General features: G+C 31.9%; 4 protein-coding genes across 4 annotated transcripts in view; 3 read left to right on the top strand and 1 right to left on the bottom strand.

Annotated features, from left to right (window-relative positions):
- The window catches only part of LOC108917267, a 35932-nt gene extending 31643 nt beyond the window's left edge, over positions 1–4289 (bottom strand). Inside the window, exons 1-2 of the mRNA XM_018723773.1 lie at positions 4034–4289; positions 66–296 (exon numbers count right to left, since the gene is read on the bottom strand). Coding sequence (XP_018579289.1) covers positions 66–296; positions 4034–4100 — 298 coding nt within the window. The 5' untranslated portion in view covers positions 4101–4289. The remainder of the gene's footprint in view (positions 1–65; positions 297–4033) is intronic.
- A 116-nt stretch (positions 4290–4405) lies between these two features.
- LOC108917266 (phosphopantothenoylcysteine decarboxylase subunit VHS3-like) lies at positions 4406–5407 on the top strand. The gene is made up of 3 exons (XM_018723772.1): positions 4406–4437; positions 4918–5183; positions 5352–5407. Exons 1-3 carry the CDS (start codon positions 4406–4408, stop codon positions 5405–5407), a joined length of 354 nt encoding a protein of 117 aa, XP_018579288.1.
- Positions 5408–5815: 408 nt separating this feature from the next.
- LOC108917265 (transmembrane protease serine 9-like) lies at positions 5816–11259 on the top strand. The gene is made up of 5 exons (XM_018723771.1): positions 5816–5873; positions 6363–6606; positions 6660–6835; positions 6988–7218; positions 11072–11259. Exons 1-5 carry the CDS (start codon positions 5819–5821, stop codon positions 11257–11259), a joined length of 894 nt encoding a protein of 297 aa, XP_018579287.1. The 5' UTR covers positions 5816–5818.
- A 1116-nt stretch (positions 11260–12375) lies between these two features.
- LOC108917292 (anionic trypsin-2-like) lies at positions 12376–17771 on the top strand. The gene is made up of 5 exons (XM_018723806.1): positions 12376–12456; positions 13376–13625; positions 13682–13857; positions 14509–14739; positions 17544–17771. Exons 1-5 carry the CDS (start codon positions 12402–12404, stop codon positions 17729–17731), a joined length of 900 nt encoding a protein of 299 aa, XP_018579322.1. The 5' UTR covers positions 12376–12401; the 3' UTR covers positions 17732–17771.
- The last annotated feature ends 1915 nt before the right edge of the window (positions 17772–19686 follow it).

Genomic DNA, 19686 nt, shown 5'->3' with positions numbered 1-19686 from the left:
AAATAAATAGTAGAGTCCTAGGACAGTTTGGGCAGCGTATAACATAAAAACGGATCATGACTTACCTTCAGCGAGAGGTACAGAGCCAGAGGAAGATTCTACTTGATTAGAACCTCCCAAAGGGCAACAAACCTTCGGCAAGTTGCCGTCGAAACCGCACTGGGACCTTTTTAGGTAATCCGCATCTTCCGCCTTTATGGGTCTGTGCTGAAGGATGGACAACAGGACTTTGCAGTCGGATATTTTTTTACACTCTCCTTGTGCCCCTCTGGGAGTCTGACAATAATCGTTAATTTCTGGAACAAATGTGAGGTTATAGAAACAAAAAAAAACAATAAATTGAAGAAATTGGTGCAGGAACAACCAAATCCTTATGAGTGCCGTTAATTAATATTAAAAAAAAAAACAAACAATGATAATAAACGAGGGAGATGCTGCAGGATTCCAATTTCAATGTTATATCTAGAGCAGAACTGCATTAAAATATCTCAATAAATTAAATAATTACGTGTATATTAAACAAGCATTGAACCAGAAACGTCCATTAATTAATTGTGAAAAAGTACTTCTTTTTGCAACAAAATCTTCGTCGAACAATTAAAACTATAGAACTATTATCTCAAATACGATCTCTAATTCAGCATTGAGTGACATTTGTCACAAAACAAATAACCTTTTATGATGGAATAATCAAATATTAACAAGTGTATAGTGTAGTTTTTCTGGCAGTAAATTTAATAATCTTACATACATTTGAACACTAATATATTCTATTACTCACGTGGTCTACAAGAGAATACAAATAATAGTTAGTTAATAAAAATGGGTATTCCCCACGACTGCGTTAAAAATGATTTTTAATATGTTTATGAAGTAATCAGCATCTCTCTGAATTCATTAGCATAAATAGAATACGCTTTAAAGAAAATATAGTTGCTGAATTGTATTTGTTTAATTAATGTCTTTTTAATATTTTAAGGTATTTTTTTAAAACCCATATAAACTAATTAAAACAAAGGTATTTGGTATAATGCTGAGATTTGTGAAAGCAAAATATAAAATTTACAAGCTGTACATTTGTATTTTTAAGAAATGTTATTCTATTTTAATACAAATCAAGTTAATGTAATAATACCAATACGTTTATTTTATAGATTTTAACAGACTAGAAACAATTTAACAAAAATAATACAAAATTAAGATGTATTATATTTTTAAAATGTATAAATAATACCTAATAAACATATGAAGGGTACAGGCAAAGAAGGGGGATAGTCACTATTTTTGCGAAAATGAGTTTTTTGTGCCATCTGTTGGAGCCTATCCAGTAATTTTACTATAATTTTTATCCAGGCAAAGAAAGAGTACAGTCAGAAGTTATACGCTAATTACAGATTGCCATACAGGCTAAAAAGGGGGGGAGTGTCCACGCGGTACAGTGCAAGAAGGTGGAGAGTCAGTTATGTAGCTTTAGCTTTTGGTACATTTATTCTAACCGTTTGACGTAGAAGAGGCAGATCAACATTATTTCCTAAAATGGACATCTTTTTTAACGCTTCGTTATAAACGTCAATGTCTTTTCCCATTAATACCAATTCGAGAATTAAAAGTAGTTAAAGAGCACCCTAGTCTGGTGTATCACAGATCAACATTCAATGGTCACTGGTCAAACAATGTTCTTGTGGATCGCAAATTCCGGAAAAGCAGTACTATTCAAAAGAACGAATTTGAGCTGCTGGAATTTTTATATTCAGGTAAACACAATGACATTTTCTCCAAGTTTTATTATAAACTCCTTGAGTTTTAGGGTTACTGCCAATTTCGGAAGAAAAGTATAATAATTTAATGGATTTAAAGAACTTTTGTGGTCCAGAAGCAAGCGAATACTTTACAAACTTACCTCATGTGTAATGAATAAACTTAATGTACTAGCAATGGATCTGTTTTTTGAACTAAAGTATTAAATAAAATGTTTTCATACTTAATAAAATGTTTTCATACTTTTTTGTTCACGAATTTGCATTTTTTTACTGTTGATGATGTGTGACTAGTTTGTGACGCTCCCCCTTCTTTACCAGTACATTTGGTAGTCATCTAGATAAATCTTTATTTTTTCTGCAGATATAAGAAAGAATTGTTTAAAAACTTAAACTTCTGCAAAAAAAAAATTGTAAGAAAACATCGGCTTAAAGTAGAAGCCTGTGCAACTTTTCAATGTTCAATTACAAAAGATTTAGATGTTCAAATTGTTCTGGTGAAAATTTTACAAATTATGACTATCCCCCTTCTTTGCCTGTACCCTTCATATCGATTCCTATTAAACTGAGTGTTAAAGTTTATCGAAGTATTCGATCACCAAAGAAAATAATATGCGTGCTTGGTTAAGATTGATTGTGACAGCAATTAATGTAATTATCAATATTTTGTTTATTATTATCATAAACAAAATGTATTTACGTAATGCATATATTAAAACCTTATCAATGGGAAAACCAAAGTAGTTATTAATCGTTAATTATTATTACAAAAGAAATATATCTCCTGTGATCATACAGGGTATATTAATAAGTTTAGACAAACTTTAACGACAGATTCCTTGACATTAAAATGTTTCCATAAACATGTGTCCGGATATACAGGGTGTTCGAATTAATGAGAGCTAAAACAATCACATTGAGAAAAGCAGACAAATACAAAATACAAAAAACATGTTTCGAAAATTTATCTGTTTTCGTCTTCTAAGTTTATGACTTTCTTTTAATTTTTTTGTTACAGATAAAACAGTTATTAATCTGCGAAATATGCAACTATGAATTAAATAATGCTTTAACACCAAAAAAACATTCCTAAATTTGACAATAAAATCAATAAAACAAAGTACACAAAAATTGCCATTAAACTAGGTTAATGAATACAGAATTAGATCTAAAATTGACCTCGAGAAAAACTATGTGATTATAAATAATTTTTCATTTGAAGAAAAATCTATAATGTATATAAATTTTGCGTGTTGATAAATACAGGGTGATTATTATGTACTTGCACAAACTTTAAAGGGTGAACCTTTGACTAATTTTAAGAAAAAAATGTCATATGAACATAGATTCGCAATGGCTTGGTTATGAGATATAGAGCGTCCAAAAAAAAATTTGTCGCATGGCAATACAATCAATAAAAGATATTATTAATACTCCCAAAAAATAAAATTTGTAGAGCATTATATACATTTTCAGATAATGAGAAAAAAAAATTGCATCTGCCTCCTTCATGGTTTATCAAAAATCCATAAACGTGATGTTCTTTCAAGACTAATAGTTCCACCAGTTTTTGTAATAAATTGGCAAAATACTTATTGAAAATGATTAAATATTCTGATTCTTACATTAAAAATAGTAAACATCTATTCGAAAAATCTTTAAATAATTTCAATAGTTACTAGTCATTTAAATGTAAGTTTCGATGTGATTAGTCTATTCGCTAAAGTACCAGTAGATATAACGTTGAATATTATTGAATATAAATTAGAAAATGATAAGAAGTTGATAGACATAACTAACTCATATATAAATATGTACAACTTTGTGTATAAAAATTACGTATTTCCTTTTTCACGCATAATTAGATATAGAACAACTGAAGTAGTTCTAAAACTGTTACTATAAGTAATACACACGCTTGTCTTTATGAAAAATAATTTCTAATGGTTTCTTAGTAACCTGATATTGCAAACTTTATTGCAAGAGTTCCCCTTGATTATTTACCAAAACTGCGGTATTTCTCTAAGCTCCCTTGTGGTCAAAACTGGCAACTATTCGAAGGTCGATATCATCATATATTTTTTAAACTTCACAAAGGACAATCAGTGTCTTCAACTACGTCCGGCTCTATTACGCACATGTTTTAAAAATCAAGAAAAGCAGTAACACAACAAAACTAAATTGTTGGTTCAAACGCATTTTGATCAAGGTTTCTCACGCGAATAAAACAGGTTCCTTTATGGGCGAACATCTTACTTTAAAACTGAAATACTTACGCCCGCTGCACAAAACTACCACCCCCAAAACATGCACTAGGGCCAGAAGAGCCTTTTCCGGGCCCATTGTTCACTTGAAGACAATCACAAACAAACAGGTCCGAGCATCGGCAACAGTGGTACGCGCGTGTGTATCGACTGGCGGTGTTAAATGTCGCCGTCGTCGATTTGTTGATGACCCATGATCTCAGACAGACTTGTTGGATATACGGACAGCCTTGGAAATACCAGAGCCCGAGCGCGTTTACGCTCGGTGGAAATCACCGACCAATTAGTTCTGGCAGAGCTAATAGGATTTTTATAGGTTTGATAGTTTCCTGGCGAAGACTGGAACTGGTCTTCGATGGAGCGTGTTTATTTAGTCATTGGAACATGGATAAAGAGCAAAAAATGAACTGGAAAATGTGGGGATAGTAGTAGTAAAAAAAACGTGAAAATAATTTTATTCCCAATACCAGTGGCTAATACTTAAAATTTTGCAAGGTAGAAAATTTTAAATATAGTCCAGTCACTGCAATCTCTTTGCTATTAAAATAGCAAAGAGATTGATTTTTTAGGTGGTATAGAACCCGAGTTATGACTTCCAGGAGTTGAAGTCAATTTCGAAAATAGCTATAATCGCCTTTTTTCAACATATTTCAGAAACTAACAAAGTTATAAAAAAAATGATAGAATAAGAAATTGTAGGTTTTTTCTTACTGAACAATTTGCGTTTTTTTTTTAATTTTTGTAGGACAAAATTTGACTGAGTTATGAGCGTTAGAAGCTCAAAACTAAGCTCCAAAACTTATTTTCCTGACCCCTTTTAGCTTACAAATCTAAAAAACAAAGGGCTCAAAAAACCTGCAAACCACAGAACTTAAAGTGCTTTAAATTCCTTTGAGATTGGAGATTGGGATTGGATTGGAAATTGACGATGAGTATGACGATGAGGATGACGACGAGGATGACGACGAGGATGACGATGATGACGAAGATGACGACGATGACGAAGATGACGACGATGACGACGATGATGACGATGATGAAGATGATGACGTTGTTGTCGATGATGAAGATGATGACGATGAAGATGATGACGATGAAGATGGCGATGGCGATGACGATGACGATGGCGATGAAGAAGGCGATGACGATGACGAAGACGATGGCGATGAGAACGATGAGGAGGACGATGATGATGAGGAGGACGATGAGGATGACGATGACGATGATGATGACGATGACGATGACGGTAATGACGATGACGATGATAATGGCGATGGCGATGGCGATGACGATGATGCTGGCGTTGACGATGACGATGTCGATGACGAAGACCACGGTGAGGAGGTCGTCATCGTACCAAAATTGGAAATCGACGCACAATTCTAAAAACATTAATTTCAAGTGAATTAATATAAAATAAATAATTAATTAGGTAAATTCATAGTTTTAAATCTAACTTGATTTATTTTATTTAAAATTTTAACACAAATGTAATTTCCAAACAAAAGATAAGTTTCATATAACTCTTCAATTAAATGTACAAAACAAAGCAATTAGAATTTCTAAATTCTAATATAATCTAATAAAAATATAAGGTATCGAACGAGATGAATATAGAGCTGTAAACAGGTTATTTCCTCTAGAATAAAAGTAAATTACATTTCACAACCGAAAAATAAGTTTTTTCATAGGTCTATGGTTCATTAATCATCAAAATTGATCCGTGGGCAACAACTTAATTCTTGTTTACCGAGTTTTCAAATGTAGATTTTATAGTTAGTTTAACATTGGCACAATATGGACTCTTTGAAGCTTTACTTTCTGTTAATATGCGTTTCTGCAATTTACGGTGGTAAGATGATATTTCTCAGTATATGTAGACTGACTCTATACATGAATTTGATCAAATGTTTGTTACTATAATAAACTACGTTGGGAAACTATGGACATATTTTCTTACCAACAAATTAAAGAAAAGAAAAACAAAAGCCTGCTTCAGGCACTCTTGGCAACCACTACGTTTTAGATAAAAGATTTATGTTCATCTTCGACTACTTTTAAAACTATTATAGAAAAAAAATTACTAACAAACATCTTAAAATAAAGTAGGTAAATTATCAAAAATAAAATAAAAAACTTATTTTTGAATGCCCACGACTGGAGATTAATAATTTCATACTAAAATTAGGATTCATGTCATAAAAGGTGTTTTTCTGAGTATTTTGATATAACGACAGTCAAGGCCAGACACCTGTTCAGTTTTCTTTTCTCACTTTCTTTATCAGAGCAGTACAAAGCGAGTTACAACCAGGCGAATGTCGAAGTTAACTTTTATTTGTAGTAAGTGAAACTAAGGACGATCCCCGCTGGAGCAAATTACCAGAAGAGTGCGGCAAGACGAGGTACAACAAAAAGTCATCTCGAATCATTGGTGGGAGCGCAGCCAAGCTCGGTCAGTTTCCGTGGATAGCAAGGCTGGGCATTCACTCACATCCAATGAGACCCATATCATTTTTCTGTGGTGGTACCATAATTTCTAGGTATTACGTCATATCCGCTGCACACTGTGAGGAGAAAACTACCCTGTGAGTGCTAATAATATTTTATGTAACAGGATGCTCTAAGCAATTCTTTTCAGGGTAAGAGTGGGAGAGAACATCGTATCCTCTGTTATAGACTGCGATAACTCGAGGGTCTGTAGTCCTCCTCATCAGGACATTCTGGTAAAAAGGCACATATTTGCGGACTTCTGTGCGACAACATTTTACAATGATCTGTCTATAATAGAACTGGAGAGACCTATTCAATTTAATGGTAATTCATTAGAATCCAAAAAAAAAACGTTCCCATTGATATTTTCAGTTGTCTTAGGTCTGCCTCCGACATTGAAAAAAACTTTGTGCTATTTCCAAAACAACTAACAAGACTCTTTATCATCTAGATAGTAACATTTTCTATTTTGTTAGAGTTTGTCCAACCAGCTTGTCTTCCTCGCCATACCGTAACTCTCGATCAACTCCTTAACCAGCCTGTACAAATATCAGGATGGGGTACGATGTCTTCCATAAGAGAGATGCTTCCGGACAACTTGATGTACATCAATAATGCTGTGATCGAGCGCGATGAATGTAACGTTGTGTCTAGAACTGAAGTGCTGGAATCCCAAATCTGCGCGGGAGTTCGTGGTTTAGTAAGAGGTAGGTAAAATTTTAAAACTACGGACATTTCCAAATTCTAAGGATAACACGGGTTTTCGATAAAAAAAAAAGTGCTGTTATTTTAATGTAAGATACGCCGGAACATAAGGAATGTTGTAGTCTTGAGGGCGATGAAAGTGAGCAAAATTTATTATTATTTATATTTACTTATACTTTGTTGGACCAGTTATTCTATTAAATATATATATTTTTGCCTCTTATTTGTAAATATATCAAATTAATATACTCACCTCTTGCATTAGCAGCTTAATTCAAACTCGTCTGCAATATACTAGTTCTCCTATAACTAATAAACTCTAACAATAGCAGAAGAAAGAAAAGAGAACAAAAAACCAAAGAACAAGTTTATAAATTCTTTTGAATTTTATTGGCGCCCGACGACTAAACAAAACGGGGATATTTCAGAGCAATAAAACAGTCTGGACAGAGTAAAAGTAGTAAAAGGCACTCACCAGACAAAAAAGCTCTTCAAAATTTACCTTCAGTGGAAGGAGAGTCCACCATCTGCAAACCTACGACCCTACATTGAATCACACCGATTAAATCAAAAATCAAAAAGAATGCACAATAAAAGAGTTTTATATTTTATTTTATATATTTTTACGGCACTGATTTTATGAATACCGACCACCATTCGAGGACACTTTCCACTAATATATCTGAGAAATAATCGACGTTCTACCAATCCAGGTGGATGTAAAGTAACATATTTTCCAAAAAAAAAGATAATTAGGCCAAGCAAATTAAATTTTGACTCGAAAAAAGTCCTATCCGCGAGATTATTGTAAAATTGTCTATAGGAACATAATACAAGACATCTCTCATCTCGTGAATCAAGAACTTTTATTAGCTAACTTTTCAGTTTAAACAAATAAGTGAGGAAAACAGTTTTTTGACTTTGCAGGGAAAACCATCAATTTTAGCGAAAAGTGACTCTCAGACAGCTTGTAGGGAATAAAATTATCTACAAATTGAGACTTGTTAAATTAAAATTGGTTAATAAACAAAAAAGTTATTGCAAAAAAAAACAAGGAAAGTACCCATTTTTTAACTTGTTCATAATTATCGCATTTATTGTTAAAATTTTATAAAACCTATGACAAGTTGAGGGCAAGTTGAAGACAAGTTTTTCATACTTTAAAAGTGTGCCAAAAGTGGGCGCTGTAGGTGTAATAGTTTTCGCACAATTCTATTACTTTATAACGGAGGCTCCAAAAGTTATTAACTTTAAGCCTCTGTACAGGCGTTAATTTTCAACCAAACATGATTCTGAAAGCGTCATTGTAATCTTAAAGTCGTAATTAAGCGACCTATTAAAAAATATCACCGTTTTTTTGACAATAACATTCTCAAATTGTGCATTAAAAAACCGTGCGTTTTTCGCTTATAAACAATTTGAATAAAATTGTTGCTATTTATGCTACCTCACCGAAAATAGATGCAATGGATAGCTGGCAAGAAATACAAATTTAAAACCAAAAAGTACCCTCTACGACCAACAGGAGCCAAGATAAGATTTTTTTTTTAAACGAGACGCACGGCTTCTATTCATCTTAAAAACTTATTTTTTTTAAAATGGCGTAGCTCGACGAAAAAATAACAATGCCCATATTTACGAATTCGTAGAATAGACCTGAACCCCAGAAAAAATGCATTTTCTTTACTTATTTTTTTTTTAATTTACAAAAATGTCAGAAAAATTATTATTAAACGAAATATTAATTAAAATTTCGATTTCGGAGTTATTTTACTATTATTAAATAAATAAATGAAGCTATCGTTCATTTAAAAAGTTATTTTTTTACATATTAAGCCAATGTAAATTTATTATTTCAATATTTTGTTAGCTATTTAATTACGATTTAAATGTAAAATTAAAGTAAACATTCACAAATTATTTTTAAATTATTATATCTCATAAAAATAGAAAAAATTTTAAAGTTTAGATTATTGTATTATATTGCATTATATCTATTACTGAAAATGGTTGTGATTAATATTTTTTGAATTAATTTTGATTATGTTGCAAAGATTCGTATGATACGGATGAAGAAATTGATATGGAATCAAATTCACCGCCTTTCAAGAAGTTAAAATTGTAATTTTACCGACCGCATTATTTTTATTAATATTTTCTAATATTGAGAATTTTACAATAAATTCAAATGCTTTTTATTCTTTTTTAAATCTTTTAACAATAAATAATAATTTGAAAATAATTTGGAATTTTTACTTTAATTTTACATTTAAATCGTAATTAAATAACTAAATATTGTAAAAGTAAGTTTACTTTGACTTAATATAAAAAAAAATAACTTTTTAAATGAACGATAGCATCATTTATATATTTAATAATAGTAAAATAATTTCGAAATGGAAATTTTTATTAATATTTCGTTTAACAATAATTTTTGTGACATTTTTGTAAATAAAAACAAATTAAGTATAAAAGATACATTTTTTCTGGCGTTCAGGGCTATTCTACGAATTCGTAAATATGCGCATTGTTATTTTTTCGTCGAGCTACCCCAGTTTAAAAAAAAATAAGTTTCTAAGATGAATAGAAGCCGAAATATTGCAAAATTTACAGCGCGCATCAATTTGAACTAGGAATTAACTTTTCTCGCGCGCGCGACTCGCTTGGACGAGCTTCCCCCACCATCACGCCGCCGGCCGCCGGACAGTTTACTTAGCGAGTACCTTCTCTTTAAAGGGCTCGTGAGTCGTTAATTTTCCACATTTTTCAATGCAATTCAGGGGAAGTCGTAGTTTACGTCGTAAACAATTATAAACAATTGCGCTACGATTTTTTTTAAAAAAATTCTTATCTTGGCTCCTGTTGGTCGTAGAGGGTGCTTTTTTTTATTTTAAAACTGTATTTTTTTGCCAGCTATCCATAGCATCTGTTTTCGGTGAGGTAGCATAAATAGCAACAATTTTATTCAATTTGTTTATAAGCGAAATACGCACGGTTTTTTAATGCAGAATTTGAGAATGTTAATGTCAAAATAACGGTGATATTTTTTAATAGGTCGCTTAATTGCGTCTTTAAGATTACAATGACGCTTTCAGAATCATGTTTGGTTGAAAATTAACGCCTGTATTAGAGGCTTAAAGTTCATAACTTTTGGAGCCTCCGTTATAAACAAATAGAATTGTGCGAAAACTATTGCACCTACAGCGCCCACTTTTGTCACAGTTTTGAATTATGACAAAACCCTCATTTTGTCATAGGTTTTATAAAATTTTAACAATAAATGCGATGGTTATAATCAAATTAAAAAATGGGCACTTTTCTTGTTTTTTTGCAATAACTTTTTTGTTTATTAACCGATTTTAATTTAACAAGTTTCATTTTGTAGATAATTTTACTCCCTACAAGCTGTCTGAGAGTCACTTTTCGCTAAAATTGATGGTTTTCCCTGCAAAGTGAAAAAACTGTTTTCCTCACTTATTTGTTTAAATAGAAAAGTTNTTAACCAGTCTCATTTTGTAGATAATTTTACTCCCTATAAGCTGTCTGAGAGTCACTTTTCGCTAAAATTGATGGTTTTCCCTGCAAAGTGAAAAAACTGTTTTCCTCACTTATTTGTTTAAATACAAAAGTTAGCTAATAAAAGTTTTTGACTCACGAGACGAGAGATGTCTTGTATTATCTTTAGACAATTTTACAATAATCTCGCGGATAGGACTTTTTTCGAGTTTCTCTTTTATTTTCGCTAATTTTCCTGGTGTAAATTGTCTTCCAGCACAGTAAAAGAACGTGATTTTAGGAATTCATCAAAACGGCATGCTTTTCGGTGCATATCCCTCATTTTGTCTTTTTTTTTAGGAAATGGCAGTTGCTTTGGAGACTCTGGGGGGCCGTTAACAAAGTATTTGCCATTGAAAGGAGAGGATCGGGGACACTTAATAGGAGTTGTCTCGAACGGATATGCGATATGTGAATTTGGCCCTACACTTTACACCAATGTTTCACACTACATGGACTGGATTTTGGATAATATTAAATATAAGTAATTATCAAACAAATTGAGTCTTTCTCCAGATAAACACATTGTTTTCAGACCAACTTTATTTTATTTAAAAAAAATATATTTCCCCCTGGCACAATGATCCATAAGAATATTAAGAACGTTTGCAAAAGCAATTCATTTTCTAAAAACATTGATTTGCTATGTTTAAAGGTGTTGATCGAGACAGCTCATACCTTTACTATAGGTTGTGTACATACAAAATATCGAGCTCTAGATGAATACACAAAAAGAAGGATCACAGTAAATAGTAATATTTTGGGTTAAAAAAATAGGTATAAGATTTCAAACGAAAATAAAATATACAGGGTGATTCAGACATAATATCATTAATTTTAATAACAGATAGAGAAAAATGAGTATAATACGATGGCGTGATTAAAAAAAAATTAAATGCATATTTAAGCAGAAAAAAATATTTTCAAATCATTATTTAACACACTTTTCAGGCTGTTACTGACCGGCTGACGTCAGTCGGTTATTCACAATTTGCGCACGGCTACGATATGAACAACGCGCCCTAGATGCAACGTTGCCATATTTATATATTTTCGCTCATATAAAGACAATAAATAAACGGTTTGCTCACGTCAGCCAATAATAATTTAAAATGCTCTAAATAATTTTTTTTAATTATGCAATCAACATATTAAATTGTTATTGTTGCCCAGCAAGAACCTCGAGGAGGTCTGAGCATGCCTTGCAAAAAATCAGTTTTTATTAACATCTTCATGTTAATTTAAATTAAAATTAGTAACACAGTCGTTAACAATAATAAAATTACTTAACTCAATTTTATAGATTTAATTATGCATTGGTTAGGCAACACAATTTTAACACTAAAATTATATCTATCACTTTACAACCTCGTTAAATTTATATAATTTCTCATGTATTATAAGACAACTAAAAAATTGTTGTTCTAATATGATTTAACAAAAACATGTAAATAGGTTATTTCCATTGGAATAAAAGTCAATTACATTTTACAATCGAAAAATCATTTTTTTGATAGCTTTCGGTTCATTAATCATCAAAATTGAATCGTGGGCAAACAATTGAATTCTTGTTTAATAAAGTATTCGAATGTAGACTTTGCAGTTATTGTTAGTTTAACATCGGCCCAACATGGACTATTTTAAGCATTACTTTCTGTTAGTATGCGTTTCTGCTATTTATGGTGGTAAGATGAAATTTATCAGAATATTCAGAATTACTACTTCATGCAATTTATGTCATAAAATAGCATGAATTTGACAAAATGTTTGTTACTGTGATAAACTAACAATAAGTTAATTTCATTTCAAACAACTACTATAAAAAAAGGGCAGTAGTCTTGGATGAAAATAAACTTTGAAATGTTACGGAACCCCAAAATATTATGTGTTGCTTTTTTGCGATACTTTTTAAGATATTGTTATGAAATAGAGTGGCTATTTTTAGGATAGCCTTACTAACAAAAAAGAATGACCTCTGTAATTATAGATGGAAAATATATGATCCTCGGCTACTTTAGATTCCCTCTATAAATAATTTCATTAAATAATATCTTAAAAAGTAACAGAGTCATTTGAACATTAATCTGTGAAAGTTACAGATATTTTAAAAATTGAAAGAATTACAGCTGTTTTATTATTATGTACAAAATTATAGAATGACGTAACTTTGTATACGTACTACATTTTTTTTCTCAAGTTTAAAGACAAAATTTTGATAGCCGGATGACTTTTCTTTCATTTAAATTTTTGTGAGGTCGATTTGATCAATTAGATCAAAAGTTACAAATTTACGTGTTTTTTCACTTTTTTACTAAAGTGAAAAAACACCTAAATTTGCTTCGCGTCACTTCTTTCGAGTTATTTTTTTGATATTATTCGACGTACCTACTATTCCCCGTCATAAAGCGCAATAAAAAGTCTACTAACAGTGTTTTCAGGTTCTATGATCTAATTCAACTGGAATATAGGTTTCGGACACATATCATACTTATAAGATTTATTTTGTTTACTGATTAACAGTCAAAACAGATGTCATTTATTAAACCAGTAGCTTAGCTTTCTTGTCTCATTTTCTTTATCAGAGAACTTAACTTTTATTTGTAGTAACTAGAGGTGAAACTAAGGACGATCCCCGCTGGAGCAACTTGCCAGAAGACTGCGGCAAGACGAGGTACGACAAAAAGTCAGCTCGAATCATTGCTGGGAGCAAAGCCAAGCTCGGTCAGTTTCCGTGGATAGCAAGGCTGGGCATTCGATTGCCGTCAATTGACCGCATAATATTTTTCTGCGGTGGCACACTAATTTCAAGGTACTACGTCATCTCGGCTGCACATTGCGAGGAAAAAACTACCCTGTGAGTACTAATAATATTCTATGTAACAGGATGCATAGAATTGCAATTCGTTTCAGGGTACGAGTGGGCGAGAACGTTGTATCTACTGATAAAGACTGCGACAGTTCGAATGTTTGCAGTCCTTCTCATCAGGATATTGCAGTGAAAAGGCACATATTTGCAGACTTCTGTCGATCCACAGTTGTTAACGACCTCTCCCTAATAGAGCTAGCGACTCCGGCTAAATTTAATGGTAATTTCGTTAAGTTAAAATAAAAGAAAAGTTTTTAGTGGCATATAAACAGAAATACAACCCCAAAATTTCGCGATTTCATATTAAACCGTTTTGAAGTTACGCAATAAAAACTGTTTCTTGAGTAAGGGGTAACTCAAGGGGCTGTATCTCCCTTAGGGGCCGCCACTGACAAAAACTCCACTGAGGTTTTCATCGACATGTTTTACATACTCTCCAATTTTGAGTACTTATTCTGTTAACACCCTGTATAAATAATTTCGTAAGGCATTATCAGAATATACAGGGTGATTCATTAACAATGGGAAAATCGGGCGCAAACATGTCTTATCCGAAAGTTGATAGTTTCGGAAATACTGGGTGTTGAAAGTTAAAATTTTAAATCGTTTTTTGCGATTATTCTGAAAATATGTAGGTTAGAAACTTGAAAATTTGTGAAACTATATTTTTTTAGACGACGAATAAGATGCGCGTTGTAATTTCAGCATCAACTATCAACTTTCGGATAAGGCATGTTTGCGCCAATGGTCACCATTTCACGTGTAGTATCTTCAGCTTTCGACTTTCCCATTGTTAATGAATCACCCTGTACAAAAAAAAACTTCCAATAAGACCACGTCATCTATATAGTAATATTCCGGCTTTTGTTAGAGTTTGTCCAACCAGCTTGTCTTCCTCGCCATACCATACCACTCGACCAGCTTCTTGGCGAAAGCATGGATATGGCAGGATGGGGTACGATCAGATCCGCCATAATTACTCCTCCGGACAACCTGATGTACGTCAGAAATGCAGTGATTGAACGCGAAGAATGTCGAATTTTGACTACAAGCAAATTGGACGAGACCCAAATCTGCGCGGGAGTTCGTGGTTTAGTAAGAGGTGAGTAAAATAATAATAATAATCGTAATGTGTTCGCTGTCAGCAAGTAGGTAGAGGGGATAGTCAAACATTTGCGAGCGCTAGTAGCGTCAACTTAGTGAACTTAGATCGGAAATTTAAAAATCTTCTGCATAAGAATATTTCTAAATGGGAGACACAAGTTGTATCAAAGATTATAAAATTACAATTACGGTTACAACAGTGGCTGTGTATTTTACAAATTCCCTAAAGCTATTCATAAACTGGGTTAACGACAAAAATGGATTGCAATTAGAAAAAAGTAAGTAAATATAACCTTCAATTTTAAAATAGACATTGATTGAAAATGTAAGTTGTGATACGTGGATCAAAATTAATGTTTAAAATCTATCTAGATAATAATTAAAATTTTATGTTGTTGTAGGTAGAGCATTTAATCATGGGCCAGGATGGTTACCTAAAAAAAGTCATGTAATTTGTAGTAGTCATTTGATCACAGTTTGATTGAAATAATCATTTTTCCAAGACTAGAAAAATAAATAAATAAATAACATTGCTATTTAGACCATATTTTTAATCATTTCTGTATTTATTGCAAGTATAATTAAATTTTGGAGGGAAAATTTTCCTATTCTAATAATCGCAGTCAACATAATCACAAAATGAAGTGCAAAATCTTAAAAATAATAATTATAATGAATAAAATTGTTTACTTACTGATATTATTCATAGATTACGATCTAATAACTTCTTGTTACTTTAATTAAATAAAAAGTATTATCTATCACTTGTATTTGGCATATACACTTTCAGTCACTATGTCACTTTAAATTTCCGACAGAAGTTGTAACTATAAAACCGCTAGGTGGCGATACCAGCGAAGCTCACAGCGAGCGAAATATTTGAAAAACCGTGAATAAAATTTTAAAATTATTCAAAGAAACCTTTGCGCCAAAGAGACCAATCGACACACAACAAATAGCTATAACAAACTCTATATATTTTTAAATCGCCGCTCAAACTCTATCAAATGACATTATTAGATCGTCTCCATGGTAACATATGTCAAAATTGGTATAGTCAACTGTTTTTGTTCAAATGGCACACTATATATTTTTTTATCAATTCTGGAAGATATTTTCTTTCTGCGTTTAGCTATATAAGGAAGTCTATAGTTTCATTAGAAATATTGTTAGAAAAACAGCAAAAAAGGTGAGCCCTACTTTCAGTAGCTTTATTCTGGGAAATGATAGCCAGCTGCGGAAACAACAAAATTTTGACGTTCCTATAATGGTTTGTCAAAATAATTGACATTTTGTACCTACCTATTCTATCTATAATTAATTATAACATGAATGTAACCAAGAAAAACTAAGGTATGATTTCAATTTATAGAGAGTGCTAAAAGAATGCTAAAGTTGGCAAGTATTTATACCAACATCGTTTTCCGCAGAGACAACTTCAGTCAGATAAAATTTTAGGAAAGTAAAATAGGAATTTGGGGGCAGATGGAAGTTTTCAAAAGAAAAGAAGAGTTTTTAAACCCAGAAGGGCAAGAGATGAAGAACATTCCATAAAGGTGTTAAATGGCCTGCTAGATCTCCTGATCTCACTCCTATAGATTTCTTTTCTTGGTCGTACCCAAAAAAGAAGTTTACTTTAAATAACGTTGACGACCTTAAAAACAAAATAAGAGCAGAATGGCGAAGATTAAATGAAGAAACAGTAGAATGTGTTTGTAGAGAAGGAGTGATAAACAGAGTTATTCTGTGTTTGGAAGCAAATGGAGGTCATTTTAAACATTTGAAATAAGTATTGTTACTTATACAAAAAAATTTGGGAATAGATGCGGCATGAGAAATGGAGTCAATATTGTAAAAAAAAATTTTGTAAAATCCTTATAGTTCCTAAGAGCAAAATTATTGAAGTTATAGCACATTAAACCACTACATAGCTGGACAACTGTAGTCTCTAGCGTAATTCGCAATACGCGTGGAGAGCCATATGACTCCTAATACTGAAATCCGTCTTTACGGTAGTTTTTACCTGTTATCTGTGTTATTTACATCAGTTTTTTAGTAGTTAGTGTCAAAAATGGCTTGCGTTTATAGCAACTCAGAGTTGATGGATATCGTTTTAATTTATGGTGAAGCAAGACAACACTTGTATTACGGTGAAGTATTTGTGTTATGGTGAAGCAAAATATCATTTGTGTTAGTTCGTAGAAAGTGAGTAAGATGGACCCAAATGTGTTTACACGTGAGTGAATAAAATTTTGAACAATTGCTGTTGCAGCATCGGGTATGTCAAATGATTTTATTATTTAAAAACACAAATTAATGTTATTAATTAATAACGGCAAAAGCAGTTGAATTTGCCCATATAAAATAGGTGCGATAAAATTCTATTTACATATTTCTTTCCTTGCGAAAGTTTTTGTCCATTTTTTCACACCGCCATGACGGTCGCATTGTGCGAGGTCAGGTTTTACAGTTGACCAGTTTCCAGTGTCGTGCAGAAGTGTATTTTTAAATCAATTTTGAACTGACCTTTTTGATTTTTTCTTTACAAAATTGTATTTGTAAGGGTCCCCTGTACATCCAGAATTTTTTTTTGGATAAGTTCTGAATCACCCTGTATATTTCCTGGCCTATTTGCGATAAAAGTATCGCAGAATTTTTATTCCTGAAACATCGGAAAACTGAATATGAGTTAACGACAAATAGTTTAGTAAATAGCAAAGTTCCTGTATAGCTAAGCCGTTAAACGGAACACGTTGTATATTGGTAATGAAAAACAGGCAATAACCATTTTTTTTTTTTTAGCAAATGGCACTTGTTATGGGGACTCTGGTGGACCGGCAACAAGGTATATGCCACTAAACGGAGAGGATCGAGCACACATAGTAGGAGTTATTTCAGCTGGATATCCAATATGTGAATACGGCCCTAAAATCTATACCAATGTTTCACACTACATTGACTGGATTTTAGACAACATTAATAAGAAGTAATTATTAATCAGATTAATCTTTTTCCAGATAAATAAATACTTTGTCTTCAGTCAAGGATTATTTTATTTTCAAAAAGGTTTAAGTATGCAAATGCAATTAAGTTTCTGAAAACATTGTTTAAAGGTTTGACAGAAACAGTCTTTACGTAAAGGAAAAAATATACATATATTAAAAATTTTCAGAATTGTTGATCATAATTGATATAGAAAATAAGAGTACCTATAGTTTGTCACAGCAAATTGTATTTGAAAAGCTATATTTAATTTGATTACAGATTGGTTAATTGCTATAGGATGGTTTCTGTATATCGTTGAAAATGTTTGGTTCCAAAAGTAATGCATGGATATAGGAAGAAAATAGTACGGTTTTGAAATAAAACACAAGCATTACAAGTTTAGTCAACAAACGAATTTGAAAAACTCAAGTTCAAGATGATTTCAACTTCTTATGTCTATATAACAGCAACATTTTGCAACTAGCAAGTACCAATAAAAAGAAATTTTGACAGCGTATTGATATCTTTAAATTTTTCAAGCAAATCTGTTTCATCTCAGTATTATTTTTGAGAAATTTTTATAAAGAATTTTAAATAAAAACACCACTGTGGCAAAATGTTTTTGTATTTTAATAAACTAATTGCTACTACGAACATAAAGATAGATGTAAGTTATAGAATTCGATACAGTTTTGTTTCAATTTTACTGTATTTTAAAAGATAACCACACCTTAGTTGCGCCATCTATTTATAGGAAGCTCAAATAAACTTCATACTGGCTGTCCTTTTATTTAGTAAATGCGTTGATTGAAATATTGTTCTACTAGATGGTGACTCTCTTAATGGAATTATCTGTTACGCGCGTTGAGAGTACAATTAAGGATGAGGATTTTCGTAGATCTAATATATTAGATCTATGGAGATTTAATAACAGAACCAAACCGTTGCGGATACATTTTCACATGAACTTTTTGTCTTAAAATTAGTCAAAAATCCACCCTTTAAAGTTTGTACAAGTACTTAATGAACATTCTGTATAAGAGGAAGGGTTATAAAAAGATGAGTTATTTAAACAAGAAGTTTTCTGTATTCAGCATTCATAGTCTAGTACAAGGTTCCGTAAATAACTGAACAGTGCAAAACGCGAGTCAGCTGTGAAGGCCACCGACCCCGTACCGGCTCTATTAGACTCTGCACTTGCCCTAAGCCTAATTATTAGCTCTCGCGGTTTTACACTATTTTAAAGGTTATCTCATCAAATGATATCAATGTTCTTCAGAAATGTAGATATGAAATAATATCTAAATCCAGATTGATATTGAAGGAAACAACTACTCTATGGACTACATACTTCAACTAGTATCATAAATAATAAATAACACTGGTAAATGGTAAATACAGAAGTTGTAGATTTCTGTTGCGGTTTCTCCATAGGGTCTTTTGGTCAATGACTTCCCACATACCTGTAAACTGTAATAAAAAAATTGTTCAATGAACCTATTAGAAACTGGCAAAAATTTATATGTATATATCTTTAAGACTGTTTTTTGTAGTTTTACTGGAAAAATTGGTAGAAAAAAATCAGATTATTTGTGTAATCAGTGCCATTTTCCAATGTTATTAAAAAATGTATTAATTTTTGAAAGACATTCAATATATTGACTAATATGTGGATATGCATATGTTACTAATTATAAAACTAATTTGTTAAGTCATTATTTTTGCTTTTAAGTAAAATATATACAGTAATAAATAAATAAAAACACTCACTAATCGCCCATTGAACTTTAAACTTTAAACATTATTTAATTGACCTAATTTGGATCAACTACTGTAGAAAGGAACATTGCGAAGGTACACATTTTTAAGGAGGTCGTTCTTGGAGTAACTTTATTTCGTTATCAGCTTCTTTGTTCAAAGAAATAAATAGCATAGTCGTTAACAGCAATAAAATTACTTA

The sequence above is a fragment of the Anoplophora glabripennis genome, unplaced genomic scaffold, assembly GCF_000390285.2.
Source record: "Anoplophora glabripennis isolate ALB-LARVAE unplaced genomic scaffold, Agla_2.0 scaffold22, whole genome shotgun sequence".
NCBI classification, from domain to species: domain Eukaryota; kingdom Metazoa; phylum Arthropoda; class Insecta; order Coleoptera; family Cerambycidae; genus Anoplophora; species Anoplophora glabripennis.
The sequence above is the reverse complement of the archived record's forward strand: the minus strand, read 5'-3'. Positions and strand labels throughout refer to the sequence as shown.

Coding starts and splice junctions, on each gene's coding strand:
- LOC108917266 (XM_018723772.1), top strand. CDS start 4,406: ATGGATAAAGAGCAAAAAATGAACTGGAAAAT. Junction 4,438..4,917: donor CAAAAAATGAACTGGAAAAT/GTGGGGATAGTA, acceptor AATTCCTTTGAG/ATTGGAGATTGGGATTGGAT. Junction 5,184..5,351: donor TGACGATGACGAAGACGATG/GCGATGAGAACG, acceptor TCGATGACGAAG/ACCACGGTGAGGAGGTCGTC.
- LOC108917265 (XM_018723771.1), top strand. CDS start 5,819: ATGGACTCTTTGAAGCTTTACTTTCTGTTAATATGCGTTTCTGCAATT. Junction 5,874..6,362: donor CGTTTCTGCAATTTACGGTG/GTAAGATGATAT, acceptor TTTTATTTGTAG/TAAGTGAAACTAAGGACGAT. Junction 7,219..11,071: donor AGTTCGTGGTTTAGTAAGAG/GTAGGTAAAATT, acceptor CTTTTTTTTTAG/GAAATGGCAGTTGCTTTGGA.
- LOC108917292 (XM_018723806.1), top strand. CDS start 12,402: ATGGACTATTTTAAGCATTACTTTCTGTTAGTATGCGTTTCTGCTATT. Junction 12,457..13,375: donor CGTTTCTGCTATTTATGGTG/GTAAGATGAAAT, acceptor TTTTATTTGTAG/TAACTAGAGGTGAAACTAAG. Junction 13,858..14,508: donor GACTCCGGCTAAATTTAATG/GTAATTTCGTTA, acceptor GGCTTTTGTTAG/AGTTTGTCCAACCAGCTTGT.